General features: G+C 39.2%; 1 protein-coding gene across 4 annotated transcripts in view; it reads left to right on the top strand.

Annotated features, from left to right (window-relative positions):
- The window catches only part of Bank1 (B cell scaffold protein with ankyrin repeats 1), a 248,059-nt gene that overhangs the window by 77,718 nt on the left and 148,417 nt on the right, over positions 1-21,924 (top strand). For all 4 annotated transcript variants that reach the window (XR_013052383.1, XM_076575036.1, XM_042279976.2 and 1 more), the window contains one exon: positions 8,844-8,949. Coding sequence is in view for 3 of the 4 variants with exons in the window: in XM_076575036.1 (XP_076431151.1) it covers positions 8,844-8,949 (106 nt within the window). In the remaining variant the exon portion in view is untranslated. The remainder of the gene's footprint in view (positions 1-8,843; positions 8,950-21,924) is intronic.

Here is a 21,924-nt window from a genome sequence, read left to right as displayed (position 1 = left end):
AATAAAAATGGCAAAGCCAGTTGACCATGAACTGAAACATCTGAAAGTATGAGCCAACACCAACTTTTCTTCCCCTGTCATTTCTCTCAGGCATTTTGTTTCAGTGATGGAAACCTTGACACTATAGAAGTCAGTGGGATCGGAGTGAGGAAAGGTTCTGCCTTGGGAAACTAACACTGTGAGAATTTGCCCCAGTGTGCTTCTATATCCTAATAGTTTCCTTAAAGGGTAATTTCTTAACCCAGTTAAGCTTGTGCTTGGGGCTGTTTCCTTTGAAGATGCTCTTCGAGAGAGACTGGAAACACCTTCTCTTTCTAGTGATTTTCTAAATTTTCCATTAGACCCTTGTCTGTCTCAAAATATCTATGCAAACCTTCCTGTTTTCACCAGCCCCCTTTGATACAAGGCACAAATGCAGGGAGCAGCACGAGTGGCGTTCAGAGTGCTCACTTGCAACCAGCTTCTAATGCCTCATGGGATGGGAATGTTCAAACTCATTTCAATGCACATGGTACAAGGTCCCAAATCTTTTCCAGAGCCATCTCTTATCAAAGCATTCCTCTATGATTCTTCACTGTATGATGCTTTAACTCTTTATTCAAGTAGGTTGCTGTGTGCTCTCATCCATTCCAAGCAGAAAGAGAACACTACTCTTCCTGCCACTCAGTGTGCTTGGTTAAAGGACGGGCTATGTGTTTTCATCTTTGCAAAGCCACCACCTTTCACACAGTTACTTCCTTGTATATGGGGCACAGCTAGTATTTATTACTTCAGAGTATGAGAAAAACTCAAGCGACACCTCTGATATTATTTGAATAACGTAGTGAAAAAATATAGACCAAGTATGCAAAGAAGATGGCGAGAGAAGTGAAACTACCCCCTGAAAATACCTTGTGGTTCATCTGTGAAGTGATCTGCTTATACGAGCATGAGCTCTCCAAACTGTATCATACCAGGCATGTGAAGAATTGTGCTGTAATTCATCTTTCTTTTGCTACAGGAGTGGATCTTGAATTAGTACACTTTACTATTGACTTGGAGACCATACAAAAGCCATCTTGTTTTTCCTATGAATATTAAAGAAATATTGTTATTGAAAAAATGCCTGAAATCTTAGCTCTCTTCTGAAAGGCTCCATATTTTAAAATCTCCTTTCTAGATGGCAGCAACATGGCAAAGGAGAGATTTGGATGGGTCATGGGCATGAGCTATAGTTTCTTATTAAAATGGCAACCACTTAATTCATAGGAGATGCTAAAGGGCTTTTCCAGGTATCCAATGAAGAATATAGAGTTCTTGTTCGCTGTGGTTTCTTCAGACTCAAATATCCCATAAGATATTTCAGAGATGGAATGTTAGATTACTAGATTATAACAATTCTCTTTTCAAGAGGTTCAACTTTCAAATATGTAGAGGCGCTCTGTGTCTTCTTTTTAAATTAAAGTTGAATAATTATGCACATTGTCTTGACACAATATGATATTCTAACACATGTCTACTGCAAACTGATAAAATACAGGTGATCATCATTCTCTCCTCATCAATTCTCATTTGTACACTACAGGCTCCTCCCCTAATGTCCTTCACATAGGATGTAGTAGGTTATGGTTAGCTCTGGCCACTACACTGTGATCTGAATACTAGAACTTATCTCTTCAGTCTGTGTTTCTGTGTACCCACCAACCAGCCTCCTATGGCTGCCACCTTCACACTCTCCATCCTTTGCCAGTCACTGGTCTATATCCAAACTGAGATATTCTAGCATCTACGGATGAGAGAAAGGGTAGTGTTTGCCAAATTGATGAGCTCCAGATCCAGTAACAAACAGTTAAAAAAATCACTAGGCATGTGACTGATACATAGCTTGTTGGGCAAATTACTGAAAGGCTCAGTGAGCTGTACACATTAAGCTTCTCTCCCAAATTCAAATGATCAAATGATCCAAGAGGCAGTGGCAAACAGGCATAGCTTTTGTGAAGTTAGTGGAGTATGGATGAAATATTAATGCTTCTGATGGAAGCAGAAAGTGAAAGGCAATTGAGGGAATGGCCAAAGAAAATGATTGAAGGAACAGAAGTAAGAAGACCAATACTGTTACATGATTGGAAAATGGCTCCCCAGACAAGCCAAAGAAATAATGCCAAAACTCCTTTAAGAAATAGTGCCATCATTTTTATAGGCTGTTTTCAAAAAATACTTCTTTGAATATGTGTTATACTTATTTAAAATCTTGTCTTATTTTGTTACATACTTAGCAATACGTTGTTATAAATTATTGATAATAGCTGAGGATGAGAAAGTCAGTCTCTTTATGCTTCAGTTGATGATTATGATAAAAGTGGTCTCTAGATTCTAATCTGTTTTCTCATTAGTATCGTTAATTATATAATGATGCAACTTTCATCTAGCACATGGCCACTCAGGTAAATATTACATTTCCTCCTTTGCAGCCAGAAGGTAGACCTATGTCTAAGTTAAGCCCAGGGACATGGCATGTCCATGACAGCCACATGCAAATTTAGAAGCATTCAGAGAGGCAGTCATGCTTTCCTGGCACCGTATTTTCTACTGATTGTCTGAAAGGCCAACATGGGCGCAATAGACAAGCCATCTTCAACTGGAAAGACAATGGGAAGCAGCTAAACCTCCTAGTACAAACCTAGATTCCCCAGTCACGGGGAGTTACTATGTCAGCCCTGAATTGCAGAGTTGCTGGTTTCTATGTTTAAAAGGCACAGGCCTCTGTCTTATTTAAGGCGCTGTCCCTTTGAGTCTCTGTATTACAGTAACAAAACTTCATCCTAAATAACTAAAAGCTATGCGTTTTCAGCTTAGAATTTTAGAAGTCAATAACAACAGAATGATGCTTGTGTATGAGTAGAGGAAACATCAGCATGGAAAGCTGACTTTCCACACAGAGTTCTCTGCAAACTTCTATTTAGGTTGAGGTGATTTTATTTCATTGATATCTAAGAACTCCATCAGAAAATGTAGAGAAAAGCATATAATAGTTACTGGATATTTCACCTGGTTACTGGTGTTCTCATATGATGCTATTAGTTATGCATTACTAAGATTCACAAAGACATCTGGATCAGGATTTCAAAATATTTTTCCTGCCATATTATTTTCAAGTCAATCAAGGGGACTCTGTAACTACACACATATCTAATCAGCAACAAATACAAAATAACTTAAGGTCTTAAGTTGCCTTGTGATGTTTATTTCAGTATTCATGACCACAATCTTACGAAATGACTCGTTCAAAAGATAGAAAAATTAAGTTGACTAGGGAAAATATCATATTGCTTTTAGTAAAGATCTATCCTTTTAAATTAAATGCTCAGGATACTGCACAGTGTCACAGTTAGTTGACTTCCTGTTGCCTGCAAGATGTAGGACTCTCAGCTACTCCAGCACCACATCTACCTGCATGCTGCTATGCTCCCTGTCATGATGATAATGGTGTCTCTTCATGGCAATAAAAACCTTAACTAAGACAGAAGTTGGTACCAGGGACTGGGGTATTGCTGTGATAGATCTGACTATGTGTTTGTTTAGAGGAATTTGGACTTTGGTACTTTGGGTTATGAAAGCAATGGAATGCTTTAAGTACTGTTCAATGGGCCATTTTAGTAGGAGCATGGAAGACAATGGTGCTAAGTATTATTTGAACTGCTAGGGACTCACTCAAGAGGTTTCAGAGGAAAGAATTTGAGTATGTTGCCTAGAGATTGTTCTTAGAATATTTTGGTGAAGAAAGTGGCTGCCTTTCCCCCTTGTCCTAGAAGTCTGCCTGAGGCTAAAGTGAGGAATTTTGAATTAATCCATTGGCAGAGAAAATCTCAAAACAGCCTAGTATAGATTGTTGTGTATTTTTTAGTGGTAATATCAATGATGATTTATAATAAAAGGAACAAGCTGAACAGTGTAAACTACAAAATGAAATTTTTGAGGAGAAAAAGTACACCAGGAAGTGAAATAGAGCTAAATTCTGTGTTCAAGGAGATAAACTGATTTTTTTCTTTTTCCTTTTTTTCTTCATTTTTTAAATTTATTTATTAAATTTAATTTTACATATCAGCCACAGATTCCCTTGTTCTCCCCCCTCCTACCCCCTAGCCCTCCCACTCCCCACCTCCACCTTTCCCCCAGCCCACCCCCCATTCCCATCTCCTCCAGGGCAGAGACTCCCCTGAGGATTGAGTTCAACCTGGTAGATTCAGTCCAGGCAGGTCCAGTCCCCTCCTCTCAGGCTGAGCCAAGTGTCCCTGTATAAGCCCCAGATTCCAAACTGCCAGTTCATGCACTGAGAACAGGACCTGGTCCCACTGTCTGGATGCCTCCCAGCAGATCAAGCTAATCAACTGCCTTATTTATCTGGAGGGCCTGATCCAGTTGGGGGCTCCTCAGCTATTGGTTCATAGTTCATGTTTTTCCTTTCGTTTGTATATTTGTCCCTGTGCTTTTTCCAACCTTGGTCTCAACAATTCTCGCTCATACAAACCCTCCTCTTTCTCACCAATTGGACTCCTGGAGCTCCACCTGGGGCCTGACCGTGGGTCTCTGTATCCGGTTCCCTCAGTCATTGGATGGGATTTCTAGCACGACAATTGGGATGTTTGGCCAGGTGACCTTCGAATACTTCAGAGATCAATTCAGAGGGCCTGATCCAGTTGGGGGCTCCTCAGCTATTGGTTCATAGTTCATGTGTTTCCATTCGTTTGGCAATTTGTCCCTGTGCTTTATCCAACCTTGGTTTCAACAATTCTCACTCATATAAACCCTCCTCTTTCTCGCTAATTGGACTCCCGGAGTTCCACCTGGTGCCTAGCCACGGTATTGGCATAAAAATCAACATGTGAACCAATGGAATCAAATTGAAGACCCTGACATTAACCCGCACACCTAAGAACATATAATTTTTGACAAAGAAGCCAAAAGTGTACAATGGAAAAAAGAAAGCATCTTCAACAAATGGTGCTGGCACAACTGGATATCAACATGTAGAAGGCTGCAAATAGATCCATATCTGTCACCATGCACAAAACTTGAATCCAAGTGGATCAAGGACTTCAACATAAATCCAGCTACTCTGAACCTGCTAGAAGAGAAAGTAGGAAGTAGTCTTGAATGCATTGGCATAGGAGATCACTTCCTAAATATAACACCAGTAGCACAGACACTAAGACAAACAATCAATCAATGGGACCTCTTGAAACTGAGAAGCTTTAGTAGAGCAAAGGATATGGTCAACAAGGCAAAGCAACACCCTACAGAATGGGAAAAGATCTTCACCAACCCCACATCTGACAGAGGACTGATATCCAGAATATATAAAGAACTCAAGAAATTAGACATCAAAATGCCCAACAGTCCAATTAAGAAATGGGCTATAGAAGTAAACAGAGAATTCTCAACAGAGGAATCTCAAATGATGGAGAAATGGCTGAGATCTACATGAACAACCTGGACATGAGTAAGAGTAATGAAGGGTGAGGGTCGAGGGAAAGAGAGTCTCTGGGAGCGAGATATCCCAGCTGGATCAAGAACAAAGAGGGAGAACAAGGAATAGGAGACCATGGTAAATGAAGACCACATGAGAAAAGGAAGAAACAAAGTGCTAGAGAGACCCACAGAAATTCACAAAGATATCCCCACAATAGACGGCTGGCAATGGTCGAGAGACAGCCGGAACTGACCTACTCTGGTGATGGGATGGCCAAACACCCTAATAGTCATGCCAGAAACCCCTTCCAAGGACTGAGGAATCTGGATGCAAGGAGATAAACTGATTAAGGAAATTGAATAAAGGGAGTAGTGACCTCAAGGCAAGATCCCACCCAGCTAAGTTTCCAACTTACAAAAAGGAACTAAAGAAAAGCTTAGAGCCAGGTATGGTGGGGCACACCTTTAATCCCAGCACTGGAAAGGCAGAGGCTGGGGGGATCTCTGAGTTTGAGGCCAGCCTGGTCTATAGAGCAAGCTTCAGGACAGCCAAGCTTAGGCATTGAAGGACAGAAAGCTGGTGAAGATGTAATTGAATGAGGGGATCATGTTCCAGCCCTAGCAAGCAGCAGAACTTGGCAGCTTCAGCCACATGGTTCTGGTTTTAGAGTTAAGGATAGAAAAGAGTTATGGAATAGAGTTGCTGAGGCCAGGCATGTGTCTAATGTGTCCCTGAATGAGGGCCTAGTAGAGAGGCTGTTTTATGAAGCTTTGAAGTTGAAGCCTGGATTGCCTTAGAGACCTCAAGATGTTGGAGATGGCAGAATCTTGGGATACCTGCCAAGGAGAGCTGCTAACAGGGAGTGGAACCAGCCCAAGAGAAAGAAGTGTGCTGCAGTCAACAAAGCTGAACAGAATTGGAGATATGAAGAGCATTTACATATCTGACATAAAGATGCAGAGTTTGAAGTTTGCCCAGGTGGTTTTTGGTCTTGCTTTGGTCAAGTATTTCCTCACTGTGCTCCCTTCCCTATGTTTTCAAATGATAATGTATATACTGTGCCATTGTATGTTGGAAGTATGTGATCTGTTTTTTTATTTTGATTTTTATAGGTGATTACAATTAAGAGATTGTGTGAATCTTAGAAGAGACTTTGAACTTTGAAATTTTAAACATTGTTAAGACTGTGGCAGACTATGGGAACTTTTGAAGTTGGACTAAATGAATTTTGCATTATGATATTGTTACAAGCTTATGGGGGCCAGAGAGTGGGATGTGGTAGTTTGAATGTAATTGGCCCCCATAATCTCACAGGGAGTGGCACTATTAGGAGGTATGGCTTTGTTGGATTATGTATAGCCTTGTTGAAGAAAGTGTATCACTGTGGGGACAGGTTTTAAGGTTTCCTATGCTCAAGATACCACCCAGTGTCACAGTTAGTCGACTTCCTGTTGCCTGAAAGATGTAGGACTCTCAACTAACCTAGCACCACATCCATCTGCATGCTGCCATGCTCCCCCACCCATGATGGTAATGGACTGAACCTCTGAAATTGTAAGTAAGCCACCCTAATTAAATGTTTTCTTTATAAAAGTTGCCATGGGCATGGTGTCTGTTCATAGAAATGAAAACCTGAACTAAGACAATGGTCTATTAAGGGATGCCAAGGCAGGAACTCCAACTAGGCAAGAACCTGGAGGCAGGAGCTGATACAGTGGCTCTATAGGAGTAGTACTTACTAGATTTCTCCTCATGTCTTGTTCAGCCTGCTTTCTTACAGCATCCAGAACCACCAGCCCAGGGATGGTAACACCTAGAGTCAGCTGGGATATCCCACATCAAGCACTAATTAAGAAAATGCCTGGTTTAATGGAGGCATTTTCCTAGCTGAGGCTTCCTCCTCTCAGTAACTTAAGCTTGTGTCAAGTTGACACAAAACTAGCCATCACGGGTATAATATGTATGTCCCATTTAGTGCTGAGAAGTGCATAGTCTGTTGTTCTCAGCACATTGACCAGGGAAAGTCTCTATGTTGATTACCACCTACTGTAAGAAGAAGCATCTTTGATAAATTCTGGGAAATTCATTGTTCCATAAGATACTTTTTAACCTCGCTTGCCACTAAATGCAGTTGTGTGAGAGTTCTAGATAATGAAATAATATGGATAGAGCTCTAGAGGTTTTGTTTTCTGAATAAGAGAGAGAGAATTGATGTGGCTGGTAGCACCCACCAACTTCATGAGTCACCTATAATCCCACTTTCCTCCCTCTTTTCGGATAAATACGAGTGGCTTCACCACTGAAGAAAATGAGAATTTATCCCTCCACAGCTGTTACCTGCTGTGGGATGTTCTGTATGGCAAATGTGTTGCTCTGATTGGTCAATAAATAAAACACTGATTGGCCCGTGGCTAGGCAGGAAGTATAGGTGGGACTAACAGAGAGGAGAAAAGAAAGACCAGGAAGGCAGGAGTCATGGCCAGCCACCGCCAGGATAAGCAGCATGTGAAGACGCCGGTAAACCACAAGCCATGTGGCAAGGTATAGATTTATGGAAATGGATTAATTTAAGCTATAAGAACAGTTAGTAAGAAGCCTGCCATGGCCATACAGTTTGTAAGCAATATAAGTCTCTGTGTTTACTTGGTTGGGTCTGAGTGGCGGGTGACAAAGATTTGTCCTGACTGTGGGCAAGGCAGGAAAACTCTAGCTACAGTTAACTGCCAGTAGTCCCTCAGTGAGAGGTGGAGCCTTGTGGACCCCTTCTTCAATTGTGATGAGGTGTTGACTGGCTCAAAATTGTGCTGATAACCGCAGCTGCACCGATTCTGTGAGGACAATGGCTATGTCATGTCCAGAAGACATGTGTTTGCTGCATACACTCCGCTCTTACTCTGCGATGTTTCCTGAGTCTTGGAAAGGGATGTGTAGCTGTCTCACTTAGGGACCAGCACTCCAGCAACACTTTTTCTCAGTCCTTTGGCCAGTTATATGTTTCTGCAATAACTGTCATCCACTGCGCTAAGAGGCATCACTCAGGGAGGCTGGGCACATCGTTAATCTATGGAATAAATGTGAGAAAATGAAAGCATGACTTAGCATCATTGTGCCACCAATTCCCTAACTCTCTAATTTGGGGTAGATGCCAATTTTTCCCTTGTCACTTTTTTCCTTTTTCTTGTACATGTGTATAATGAATTATGATCACATACACCCCCATTCCATCTCCAATTCTCATTCCCCCAATATTTCCCACTCCTAATTTCATGTCTTTCTATTTTATGACACATTAAGTTCACTTAGTGCTACCTATGTGTGCATGGTTTGGGGGCCATTCACTGGAACATGAGCATCCTATCAGCTAATTTTAAATTTCTTTTTCATTTGAAAATAGAAAAGCATTGAAGAGCTTGATTGTGTTCTTACATCCATATTCAAGCATGAGATACCATATTATGAATTCAAACCTCTCGAAACTGAAACTTACCCTCAGAAAGAATGTGAGTATTTTTCAACAGTATTATTCATTTTATTATATTCTAATTTCTGTGACTCTTTAAGAAATTATATCACCAAGAAACAGCTTACTATTTTACATTACTCCTAACTCTTGAAGACATACTATAGAACAAACTTTTAAATATATTTTATTAGTGTATGGGTATGGGTATGAGGGATGTGTGTGTGTGTGTGTGTGTGTGTGTGTGTGTGTGTGTGTGTGTGTGTGAGCCTGCATGTATGTGTGATGTATATATGTGAGTGTAGGCATGAACACACAGGCATGAGGCAGAGGACAACTTCCAGCCATCACTTTTCTCCATCTACCTTTACACTGGCCATGGGGATAAAACTCAGGTCAGAAGGCTTATCCCACAAACAGTATACCCACTGATCCATTGTGTCAGCCCCAACAGTACAAACATTTGTGGCTCCATGTACTTAACTCTTTTCATTCTAAGGATATGTTTGAATGAGGAAATTTGTGATAAATATTGTTTTTCATGTCATTGTTTATAATTACCAAAAACTGAAATAATAGTATTTCAAAGATCAATGGTTATGTAAATTTTAACACAGATATTAATGCAACCTTCAAAATTAATTGTATTATGATTTTCTTGCTGGCTTGATATTTTGGTGTTGAATAGTAGACATACATGGTAGTGTGTAAATTGTTTGTCTCACCTGATGTTTGTAGTAGTTATATGTTTATTGTATAATTTAAGTAATTGTGTTTTAAAAAATTTCCAAAATGGCATTTCCTTGTTTTAAAAACCTGCTAAATTTATTTATTTGTGTATGTGTGTGAGTGGGTACACACTCGTGTTGGAGGTCAGGGAACATCTTGTGGGAGTAAGTCTCTCCTCTCGTGTTGGATCTCATGGAAGGTACTGAGATCAAGAGACTTGGCTCCATGTGCAAGTGGCATTACTCTCTGAGCCATCACACTGGCCTCTGAATGGGAGTTTTCTATAATTACTATTTATATTTGTATGGTACAAAATACATAAAGACCAAGAAAGAACATGTAAGAGCTACTTATGAAAGTTATAAAGTCAAATGTTACTATGAGCTCATGGTCTATTTTAGAAATATTTTTGTTTCTGCACAGTTTATTGAAAGACTGTTTACAGGTCACTTGGCATGCAGCATCTGTAAACACTGAGATATGATGCTAAATGAGACAGGCACATGGCTAAGGAATATGAGAAGTCTAGTATTTGCATATTAACACTTAAAGGTTAAGGCATTTTCTGGCTGATTTCTATGCTAGTTAAGCAGATTTATTATGAGCCATTTAGGCTTTTAGGCAGCAGCAAGAATTCCAAAGCCCAGCTGATTGCGAGGCAGCTAATTGTGTAAGCAACTGAATAACCATGGGGTCTATTGTAGGGAAGCATGAGAGACATGCCAGCTTTTAAGAAGTAAGACAGTTAGATTAGTGAGAAAAAATTTAACTGTGTTATTCACTTACAAAATAAGGTGCCAGATTAGGACTGAAAAGGAATATAATGTAATTTTTTTAATTCAAGATACTTAAAATTTAATTGAGGAAACAAGACAATATGTAGTTGATGATCTAAACAATGTGACACTTTTGGGCTTATAGAAATAACCGAAAAAACATACATTAATTTTCGTTGTCGGCTTCAGAGATGTACTTCAGATATCAAATGAGTCCCAGCGAGGAGAGAGAAAGTAGAAAAGAACTCTAGATGCATGAAAGTATACACAAAACTATGAGGATGGAATTGGGATACAATCTTTATCAACTTTGTCAGTTTTGTTTAAGTTTATGAAATTAGAACTGTAGAGTTGGAGAATGCAAATGGGTTAGGCTCTCATTTTGTAGAAGAATTCGAGATAACTTTAAATTTGAGATTTTTGGAGCTCCTATGTGTTCTGGCTTGGATCTGGAATGCTCTTTCAAAGCCCCTGTTTAAATGCTTAGTTCCCAAGTTGCTGATGTTGAGAGACATCTTTAAAGATCAGGCCTACTATGGAGTTTTAGGTCAGGTGATATAGCTTACTGGGAGATTTTACATTATGTGATACATCTGCTTCAGTTGGAATGTAAAATCCCAGCCCTTTCCTTTCTCTTTAAAATTAAAAAGGTCAAAATAAACCTTTCTTCCTTCTAAGTTATCAGGAGTATTTCATTCATAAATAAAGAAAACTTGATTAATGAGGAAGGATGCAATAGCATTGGTTCTATATTTTCATAGATGATGAATAATAGATGGGTTGAATTACACCCTTTGAACATGTGGCTCTGATGCAGTAAGATTGAGTATGTCTTAAATGTCTTGCTGATAAGCATGGGTAAAGATGGTGCTGATGACCGTCAGGCCTCACTTGTGTATAAGGGCTGAATATTTTAGTCGCCTGCAGAACTTTCATAATACAGCAGGCCTAAGCCATGCTCAGCACAAATTAGGGGGGACCCAGGACATCCTCAGTGGTTATGTTTCCAGGTGATCCCCATGGACAGACATGTTTACCAGCTTTTAATTGTTTAAAAACAGACCAGCAAAATAATTTATCCTCGCACTAGATCTTGACAAAGAAAAAAATATTAGTCTGTCTTTATAAAAATTGGAAAAATGGTGGCAAATGCAAGTTGTGAACCATTGTTAGAATTTGATGAAAATTGTTTAACAAAATTTTTTATAAAGTAACTTTTTTAAAAAAAGCTAAAATCAGAAGACAAATGATTACATGATTCTTTTTTTGTTGGTTGGTTTTTTGTTTTTGTTTTTGTTTTTTTTGAGATAGGATTTGTTTGTGTAGCCTTAGGCTGTTCTGGAACTTGCTCTCTAGACCAGGCTGTCCTCCAACTCACCTGCCACTGCCTCCTAAGTACTGGGATATAAGTTGTGCACAATCCTTGCCCTGCATGATTACATAATTCATCCATCGTTATTGCTGAGGATTGCCTGGAAATCAGATACTATTCAACCTATGACACAACAATTCCCTTTGAAATACAAAAGAACATAATACAATAAACACAATAAAATACAAAGGAGGATGCGAACATGATTCAAGTTCACAGTTCAAGTGCTGCTTAGTTTTTGTCAACTTGATATAAATTAGAGTCACATGGGAGGAAGGAACTTCAGTTAAGACACTGCCTCCATCAGATTAGCCTGTGGACAAGTCAGTGGGGCCTTTTCTAGATTCCTGTTTGATGTGGGAAGGCCTCATAGTGGGTGGTGCCACCTGGGCAGGTGGTCCCAGCTTGTATAAAAAGCCAAGCTGTATGAGGGCATCCTGATGAGCAAGCCTACAAGCAGCATTTCTTCATGGTCTCTGCTTCAGTTCCTGCCTTGAATTGATGGTGGACTATAAACTGTAAGCTAAAATAAACCCTTTCCTCCTAAACTGGTTTGGGCCATGGTGTTTAGCACCAGAAACAACTTACCTTCCTGCTCTTAAAGTTCTACTTCAGTGCCAGCTTCAAAATACCTGCTCCTAAAGACCCCACATCTGTGTCTCATCATGTTGTTGTTAAACTGATGATAAGGTTTGAGATGCCCTTGTTTATGTAGAAATTCATTTTAAGAATATGAGGGGGAGACCACCATGTTCTTCAGTAAGACAATAAACATATTTGAACACTAGGCAAAGAGTGAAGCAGGTATAACCCTGAGTGTGTTTCCCAGAGCAAGCCAATATTTCATTGCTGAAATGTTTCATTGTTAAACATACATTGTTTGTTTCTATATACTTTAGCTTACATCAATGGAAGGCTAGGATATTGTGAGGAGAATGGACCCATGGGGAACTGAACATGTGTTCAACACTGACATTCTTATGAAAAGTCATGGGATGACCCATAGACATCTGTGTTTATTTAAAAGCATAAAGCTATATTAAAGAAGACTTATTATTTTCTCACCCAGTCTTCTTTTAAAAAGATATTTTAGGAAATTCTAGGGTCAGTTCCTTGAATCTTCTTTAATAATAAGTAAAACACTATTCCAAGCCAATCTTAGTCATTTCACCCTCGTCTAGACAACGAACTTCCTCATTTGGCATTTGTTTTGATGCTTTACTCTCAGCAGACAAAGGGGGATAGGTAAAGATAAGGTAGATGTGGACAAGAGGAAAAGTCTGCTCCAGTTTCTCGTTCTCTTACTTTGTAATGATGTGCTGTTGACTTATAAATGACCTTTCTCATGGAGAATTTTCCAAATGGAAAAAGTTCTCCATGGGAGTAGAATGGTAAGAAACATTTAAACAAACTTGGGATAGTCCTGTAACTTAGGACTGTTAACACGGGAGTCATAGGAAGGATTTATGTGTGAGTCTCTACACTGTGGACTGGGAAATTGGTGTAAGGGATTGTATTCACCAGTTTCACTGGTATACAAGATACTAGACCCAAGAATATCAAAGAGAAAACTAAAATGAGTCAGGATCACTTTAAGCAGTTACTATGTTGGTTCTGATTCATCTATGAGCACATCTGGTTTGTCCCTCATCAGACAGTCTGAATGCAGCTGTGCTGATCTGACGGCTGGGCCAGGACTGCACGCTCAGCCAGTGTAATCACAGCAACCCTTCTCTAGCCCTCAGCTGCTTAGAGTTTCAAACCACTTTCAGCAGTTCAATGCAACAGTTCCTTAATTTCCATAGGTTCTACACAGTCCTTCTCAAGTCTGTGTAATGCAGGCTATTTCCTGTCGGGGCAGGAAGAAATGTAATTTAGCTGACTGTCAAAGTGGGAGTTAGTTTGGGAAAAGAGGAAATGTATTATTTTGCTCAAATATATCCACCAGCAAATGAAAGTTGGCTCGGTTAAGCTCTATAAGTGATAACCTTCTCTCTCCCGGATGAAAGACAAAGGAATGCTAAGGAAGGAGAAAACAAAACCCCAAGAATAAGTATTATTACTAGGTATAGCTAGTATTTGTGTTTCATGTTTGACTGTGCCAAACACAGGGTGAAGCATCTTACATAAATTAATTTAATTCCTCACAATGCTCCTGTGGTGTTATTTAATCTCCACATTACAGAAGAGATGTTGGGATGCCAGATATCAAGTTACAGGAAGCCTAGTTTCTGAGGCCACATTAGGGCAATGTGACCATATATACTATGGGAGGTACCTCCAGAGTATTGTGGGTCATACAAGTAGAGAGGAGAGATGGAGATGAAGATGATAGATAGATAGATAGATAGATAGATAGATAGATAGATAGATAGATAGATAGATAGATAGATAGATAGATAGAACCAAAGAGACACGGGGAATTGGTCCCCAATTTGGAGGAAAATGTTATAACAAGGTTTTGACTAAATTATATACAGTATTTTATGGCATAATTTATAAGAATAGATTTGAAATACCTTTATGTATTCATTTTGCTATCTCTTGAAATTCTATAAAAATAGTGATCTTCATTTCATTTTCCATGATTGGCTTCAGAGCACCCATTTCATCCTTATGGCAAATGCTGCCCTTTAGGACAAAACTCTGTGCCCAAAAGGGCTTCTAGCACTTAATACAAATTTACTAGACTTATTTATTCACTAGTGGAAACAGTTAGCTATAAATCATCACCCATAGTTATAGGTGGAAATACATTTGAACTCCAAATATAAAAATGAGTTTTTCTTTGTTGGAATAAGGACTATTTAGTTTCATGATTTTGCCTTGTAGTTTATGTTTTTCCTCTTCTCTTGGCATCTGCCAGAGCAGAGTGAAGTTCTGACCTGTGTGTCTTCTGAAGATGCTGCATGGACCTCCCTGTATATCAAGCCTATCTCTTCTGCTTCTCTAGGCCCAGCATCAAAAATACAAGTTTATTGGGGTCAAAAGTAAAAAGCGTCTATGAGTATATTAGAGTCAGGAAAAGGAACATAAAATACCAGCTATTAGCAACTAATAGGAAATAAGATCTCCACCATCCATTTTAATAAGGAAAATGCATGCTTGAGTTAGCCTCAATTAGACACACAGGAGCAAACACAGACAGGAAGTGGAGACACACATTGTGCTCACATCTTACATAAGCTAATAGCTAAGGAGCCTCCACACACTGTGTTCACGTCTTGCATAAGATAATAACTAAGGAGCCTCCCCATTTGCAGTTGTAAGGCAGTGTTGCTTAGACCTAAAACTTTCTCTCTTAAAAATCCTGGCATGCCCAGATACTTCTGTTTGCCACCTTGTTACTAATCCATCCCTTAAACATCTCCCTTCATTTCCTGAAAGGGAACACCTCCCTTCACTTCCTGAAAGGACTCACTTGTCCTTGGAGCGCTAACTTTACCACACTGTTTTAAAATCCAAAACTGTAAACACTCAATCTGCATTATTCTAATAAGAAAGATACAGAAAGTCATGGAAGACTTCTCCTTTCTCTTATTCCCGTAGGTTATGATTTGCAAAGTATCATAGTCACCTTCCTTACTGTATTGTGTAGACAAATTCCTAAGCAATCTTATTAAATAAGAAACAGAGCCAAATTCAGGGGTGAAAGCCATAGAGATCAGAGAAATAGTGAGAGCCATCAGCTAAACTTTGCTCACCACCCCACCATAGCTTCCCAAGAGAGTGAGCTTCTTCCTGTCTAACCTGTGCCTTTATTGCCTTGCTGTTTTGCCCTCTCATTGGCTCTTAGCCCAGCCACCTCACTTCCTTATCACTGCCTGTCTATACAGACCTCCAGGTCTCTGTGAGTACTGGGATTAAAGGCGTGTGTCACCATGGTTGGTTGTTCCCTAGTATGTTATTGAACACACAGAGACTCTATCTGACATGTGATTGGATTAAAGGCGTGTGCTACCACCACCTGACTTTTGCTTATGGCTGGCTATGACCTCTGATCTCTAGGCAAACTTTATTTATTAACATACAAATAAAATATCACCACATTTCAGCACACACACAAAAAATATCACCACAGTATTGGTCAGGATTCTCTAGAGTAACAAAACAAAAAGAATAAGGATGGATGGATGGATGGATGGATGGATGGATGGATGGATGGATGGATGGACAGATGGATTGGATGAACAGATGATAGATTAGATAGAGAGATGATAGAGAGATAGATGATAGAGATGATAGATCTGTAGATCTATGTATAAAATACATTTAATATATATGAACTATGTGTATATCTAATAGGAATAAATAAATATATGAAAGATACTTTAAAAATTCTTTTGGTGTATATGTTTGTGTGCGTGTGTGTGCATACACACACCTGCCAACAAACGAGAGTTCATACCTTCTATGGTGTGTGTGTAGGTGTCCCAGAACAACCTTTGGCATCACCTTCATTTTCCACCTTGTTGAAGACAGGACTCTATGGCATTCTCCACCTTATACACTACGTTAGCTAGCCCTCAAGATTCCAGAGGTTTCTTTCTCTGCCTCCCACTTTACTGTAGGAGTGCTAGGTCTGCAGACATGCATTTCTGTACCTGACTTAATGTGTTGCTGGAGATTAGAACACATATCCACACACTTGAGCTTCAAGCTTTACCCAATGAGTCATTATCCCAGACTCAATATAGTGTATGAACATTTAATAAGTGCCAATATACAAATGCATACCTATCAAGGATAAATATTAGAAGATCTAATTCTGCTGGCTAACCCAACCTTAAATGTTTCCTAATCATTCCCATATTACATTTTCATTTAATTTTGGCTTTATATATATACTTCTACTGAAGGCATTGTTAAATTACTCCTGGTAACTTTAGTAAGTTACCAGATTTCATCAGGGCCTTGTTTATTTTTAGTATATGTCATTTAATATGTTCAGGTTCCAGACAATGGAAGACCTGAAATAAATACTGAACACTCTTTGCTAATGAACTCAGGCACTCCAGCCTTGCACATCTATCCATTTACTGCTTCATACCACACATTACTTGGATTTCTGTGTGATCCATGTACGGGAAAATAAGCACAACAATCCCCCTGTAAGGCATGGTCCTCAGTGGCCACTCATGATCTCAAACAGTCCATCTGCTTTCATACTACAACTGTTTCTGGTTATTCTGATTTTTATTCCTTTACAATAAACACACTATAGATACAAAGTTGGAATTTCATAAATAAAAGTTTACATTGTTTAGTTTAGTTTTCATTTTATTAGCATTTATTAATTATACAGACTAACAGAATTAATTTATGATATTTCATATGATCATCTTCAGTTCTCTATTACCATACCTACTTGTCCTTCCCACTGTTCCCCTTCCTCCACCTCCAGATCCTCCTTCTGCTTTTGTGAATTATCACTATTGTTTTCCTTTTGGTTATTATTGTTTCATACATAAGCATATAAATACAACATGCTGAGTCCATTTAGCTTGGCTCATATGTATGTCTTTAGGGTATTTTATAACCAGTCAGGGGGCTGCCTCCGTCATTTATTGCCTATCATTCTTGACTTTGGGCTGGGAACTTGTGAGGTTTTTCAGTCCACATCAGTATATCAGCTGGTGCCATTGTTCATGACTTATTCAGACTACCTTATTGTTGAGACAGACAGACAGACAGAGAGGGAGAGAGGGAGAGAGAGAAAACAAACACATCCAAAGGTTGATGAAGTTTACGCGTTGGCTAGACTGGCTGGCCATCAAGTTCCAGTGGTTCTCCTGCCTTGTGTCTCACCAGTGCTTGTATTGCAGATCCAGGCAGTGGCACACCTGACTTTCATTGTTTTGTTGTGGTGGTGGTGGTGGCGGTGATGGCAGTGTGCATATGTATGTATGTACGTGTGTGTGTTGTTTTTATTGTTGTTGTTGCTACTGATGCTACTGATGCTTTTTCGCTTTTTCAATGTGCCAGAGATGCTAGAGATCCACATTCAGGTCCTCATGCCTGTGTGGCAAATTCTTTACCAACTGAGGCATCTCCCCACCCCCTTCCCCTATTTCTTTGTATTTAAAACACAGGGAAAACTCCCTCCCTGAGATTCTGTGGCATAAAACAGAAGAATATTAGAATGATTGTAACCCCCACCCCCAACCTTCTACTTTTAGAAATAAAACAGCTGAGGTGCAGGAAGGTGAAGGAACTGTTTTAAGAGCCAAAGATTTACTGGCTGAGCTGGGATTAAAATGTGCATCACCTGCCTTTTAATCGCTTTTTCATGTGACTCACTGTTTTGTCCCAAAGTGGCCACCTGGCCTCTCACTCTGAGTGAATGAATGCTTAATATCCAAGAGAGTAATTTGTGAGAACAAACAGATTATGTATCCTGCACTGTCAGTTTCCATACCCTTCTCACTGTCAAATTTTAAATTAATTCTTATATTTTATAGCTGGACACGTTCCATTTTGTCATTCTACTTAGCTAGGTTAAGCTTTTAAAAGCTCTGGTTTGAGTATGCCAATCTACTTCTTGGCCATCTTTTTAAGGGCTTCTCTGAGACAGTTTAAGCACCCTGCATAGACAAGTATATGACTCAGTCTCCTGGCTGTGCAAAAATTCATCTGTTTACTTTAACTTGTAAAAGACATATCTGATTAGATGTTCCTTTAAAACATTCCCACAGACATTCTGGTCTCTTATTCTTAAATTTCTATTTGGCAAACATTGGCTGATAGAACTAAAAAACTGATCATTTCTCATTGTGTGGGGGGAACCCAGCAACTTTGCTATATCGTACTGTAAATTGTAGCTTTGTTTATTAATTGATAATAGAACAAATACAAGAAATCTTGATTAATTAAATGAAAGCTTTCTGGGAATGTGTAATTCCACCTCTGTATGATACTAAGTTTAGAAAAAAAAAGAACTAAACAAAAATTTAATGTATATTGCAGTGAATGGGAGCAGTTATGTACTGAAATCTAATCAAAATTTAATAGGTTGTATGTTTTGAAAACATCTATTATTTGTAATTAATAATACTATAAATTGTTCTTTACTAAATGCTGTTAGTTTAGGAAAAATAACTCAGTAAGAACAAAGGCTGTTAGAACCCATCCCCTGATTAGGATGTACAACTTACATCTTAATGCTACCCACACCAAAACAAGAATAAGAAATTCAAAACTCAGTTTCATTGTTGTTGTTGTTGTTGTTGTTATTGTCATTAGTTTTGTGTTTTGAGACAGAGTCTCATATAGTAGAAGCTAGCCTCCAATTCCGTATATAGTCAAGGATGACCTTCAATGCCCATTCCTCCTTTATCTACCTCCTAAGTTCTGAGAGTGTACATGTATACCTCCCTAATCAGTCATGATTTTTAAATTAAAATATAATAACATCATATCCTCTCCTCTTTATTTCACCACCTCTCCCATATCCTCTTCTACCTTGTTCCATCTCAAATTTCTGCTCTTTTCAAACCTTTCATAGACACATACACACATATATGCATAAGTACTTAAATATAACCTACTGTGTCCTTTTACTGTTGCTTGCCTGTATAGATTTCAAGGCTGACCACATAGTATTGTATTACCAACTAGGGTACTCATCTCTTAAGGTGACTAATTTATCTCTGTCTCAGCATTTCTTAGTTGCCTGTAGTTCTTTGTCAGAAGGTAGAGTCCTGTGTGATATCTTCCTTCAATGTTGGCATGTCTTGATAATGTACTTGTTTAGGTCTTGTTTAGATAGCCATATTGTTGAGGCATCATGAATGAGGCTTCCCTGTCATTTCTAGGAGACACATTCTTATAGCAGATGTTCTGGACCTCTGGCTCTTACAGTCTTTCAGTCCCCTCTTCCCTGATATTTTCAGAGCCTTCAGTGTAGTAGTTGTGTTGTAGATATATCCATTGGAGCTGGGCATCCTACAAACAGTTGTTTTCTGCATTTAGACCTGTTATGGTTCTCATAATTGGGTTTTTGTTTTGTTTTGGTTTTTTGTATTTTTTTGGTCTGTTCCAAAGAGAAACATCTTTGATGGGAATATAAGGATCAGCATTTATAATATGATTAGCAATTATGCTGGTTTAGAAAAGTGGCCATAGATGTTCTCCTGAAATCCATGACTTATTAGCCCTGATACTATAAACCAAGGAAGAGTTGTTTTTTGTTGTTTTGTTGGTGTTGTTTGGACCAAGCAGAAAGTTAATCATAGAAGACACATAAATAAACTTAATCCCAGAATGTCATAGATCCTTCACAAGAAAGAAAAATAAACCTCTTGACTATATCCACACCTGATAGAACAAGACAAGATCTTACCACAGACCAACTTTGCTGAGCTGACTTTGTGATGACTGTGTATGGCAAAGAGCCCCAGCTATGGAGGACTGTACTGTTCATGAGCTCTCTTCTTTAGGCTGCCATGAAGGAAGAATTGCTAGACCAATGGCATAGAATCTGAAATAGACCCTTAAAAAGATGCTTTGGCATCCATAAAAACCACTGAATATGAAGAGTGGAGAATGGCCCCCCAATAGGTTCATAGATTTGAATCTTTGGTCACCAGCAAATAGCACTATTAGAAGTTGTAGCTTTGTTGGAGGAGGTGTGGCCTTGTTAGAGGAAGTGTGTCACTGGCTTTGAGGTTTGAAAATGCTCAAGCCAGGCCCAGTATCTCACTGTCTTCTCACTGCCTGCCTAGCCAGATGTAGAACTCTCAGCTACCTCTCCGGCACTGTCTACTTGCTCGCTGCCATGCTTCCTGCCATGATGATAATAGACTAAACCTCTGAAACTGTAAGCCAGCCATAATTAAATATTTTCCTTTATAAGGTTTGCCATGGTCATGGAATCTCTTCACAGCAGTAGAACACTGACTTAAGACAGTTGTTGAGACAAATCTTGCAAAATCTTTGGCCATATGGAAAGCAACAGCAGCCAAAATGTAAATACAGAGCACATGAAACCCAGGAAAAACACTTCCAAGCTACAATGGTTTGGGCTATGAATGTTACCTGAGTGCCCCGTGGAGGTCCTGAGGGAAGAAAGTTGGGTGGGAAGAAATCCCAAGGAAAACACAAACCCTGGAGAGCCAAGCAGTGACAGCAGAAGCGGCAGCAGCTCTCCACCAACAGCAGAACTCCCCTGAGACTCACCAGGGCTCAGACTTCACTCTGTGCTGAAGATGAAGCTGTGATCTGACCCTCAATGTATCTGAAGTCACTGGTCATCCGAGCCTAAGTAAAGCCCCCCAAATAAGCACCTTCTGCACATTCTACAGATTAATTCTTCTCAACCATTATAGCTGGCTCAGCTTTTTTAAAAGTGTCGTATTGTGGGACTATTCATTATTTCAGTCCTCTATCTTCATGCAAATCATACAGTAACATTACAAGATGTTTGATAAGGAAGAGCAGGAGAGCTCCTCAGTCAAGGAAGGAGCAGCCCAAAGTGGCAGACATGGAAATGCTCCTAATGCTGAACTTGTCAGTTATGGTCGTTAAATAACTATAGTGATCATTCTATAGAACCTACTGAGAGGGGTTGACGAGCAGGCATAAAAAGGAGGCAGAAAAAAATCAAAAAAAGCTGTTTAAAATTAGATGGACTGTCAGGCATGGTAGCACATACTCTTAATCACAGTATTCAGGAAGCAGAGGCAGGGGGATCTCCATGAGTTTAAGGACAGCCTGGTCTACATGGTGGGCTCCAATCTAGCCAGGACTATATAGTAAGAACATGTCTGAATGGACTGATAGATAATAGGTAGGTGGGTAGGTAGATAGATAGATAGATAGATAGATAGATAGATAGATAGATAGATAGATAGATAGATAAAATTAGGATGAGTAGAAACAAGAGTATAAAAATCAGTGAATTTAAAAACAGGTCAAAATAAATTATTTCGACTGAAAGAAAGGACAAAACAAATTCTAAGAATCTACATAAAGCTGTAAAAAGACTAAGTCCGGCTCTTGGATGCATTCATTTATCTTAGCTCTGCTTCATAATTTAGCTGATATTATTGAGTTAATCTAGAATTTGTGTGACTCAGTTTCCCAATGAGGGTGAGAAAGAATGAGGCAGGAAAAATATCTGAAGCCAAAAATGATCCTG

The sequence above is a fragment of the Peromyscus maniculatus genome, chromosome 6 (assembly GCF_049852395.1).
Source record: "Peromyscus maniculatus bairdii isolate BWxNUB_F1_BW_parent chromosome 6, HU_Pman_BW_mat_3.1, whole genome shotgun sequence".
Lineage (NCBI taxonomy): Eukaryota > Metazoa > Chordata > Mammalia > Rodentia > Cricetidae > Peromyscus > Peromyscus maniculatus.
This window is presented reverse-complemented; position numbering and strand designations above follow the sequence as displayed.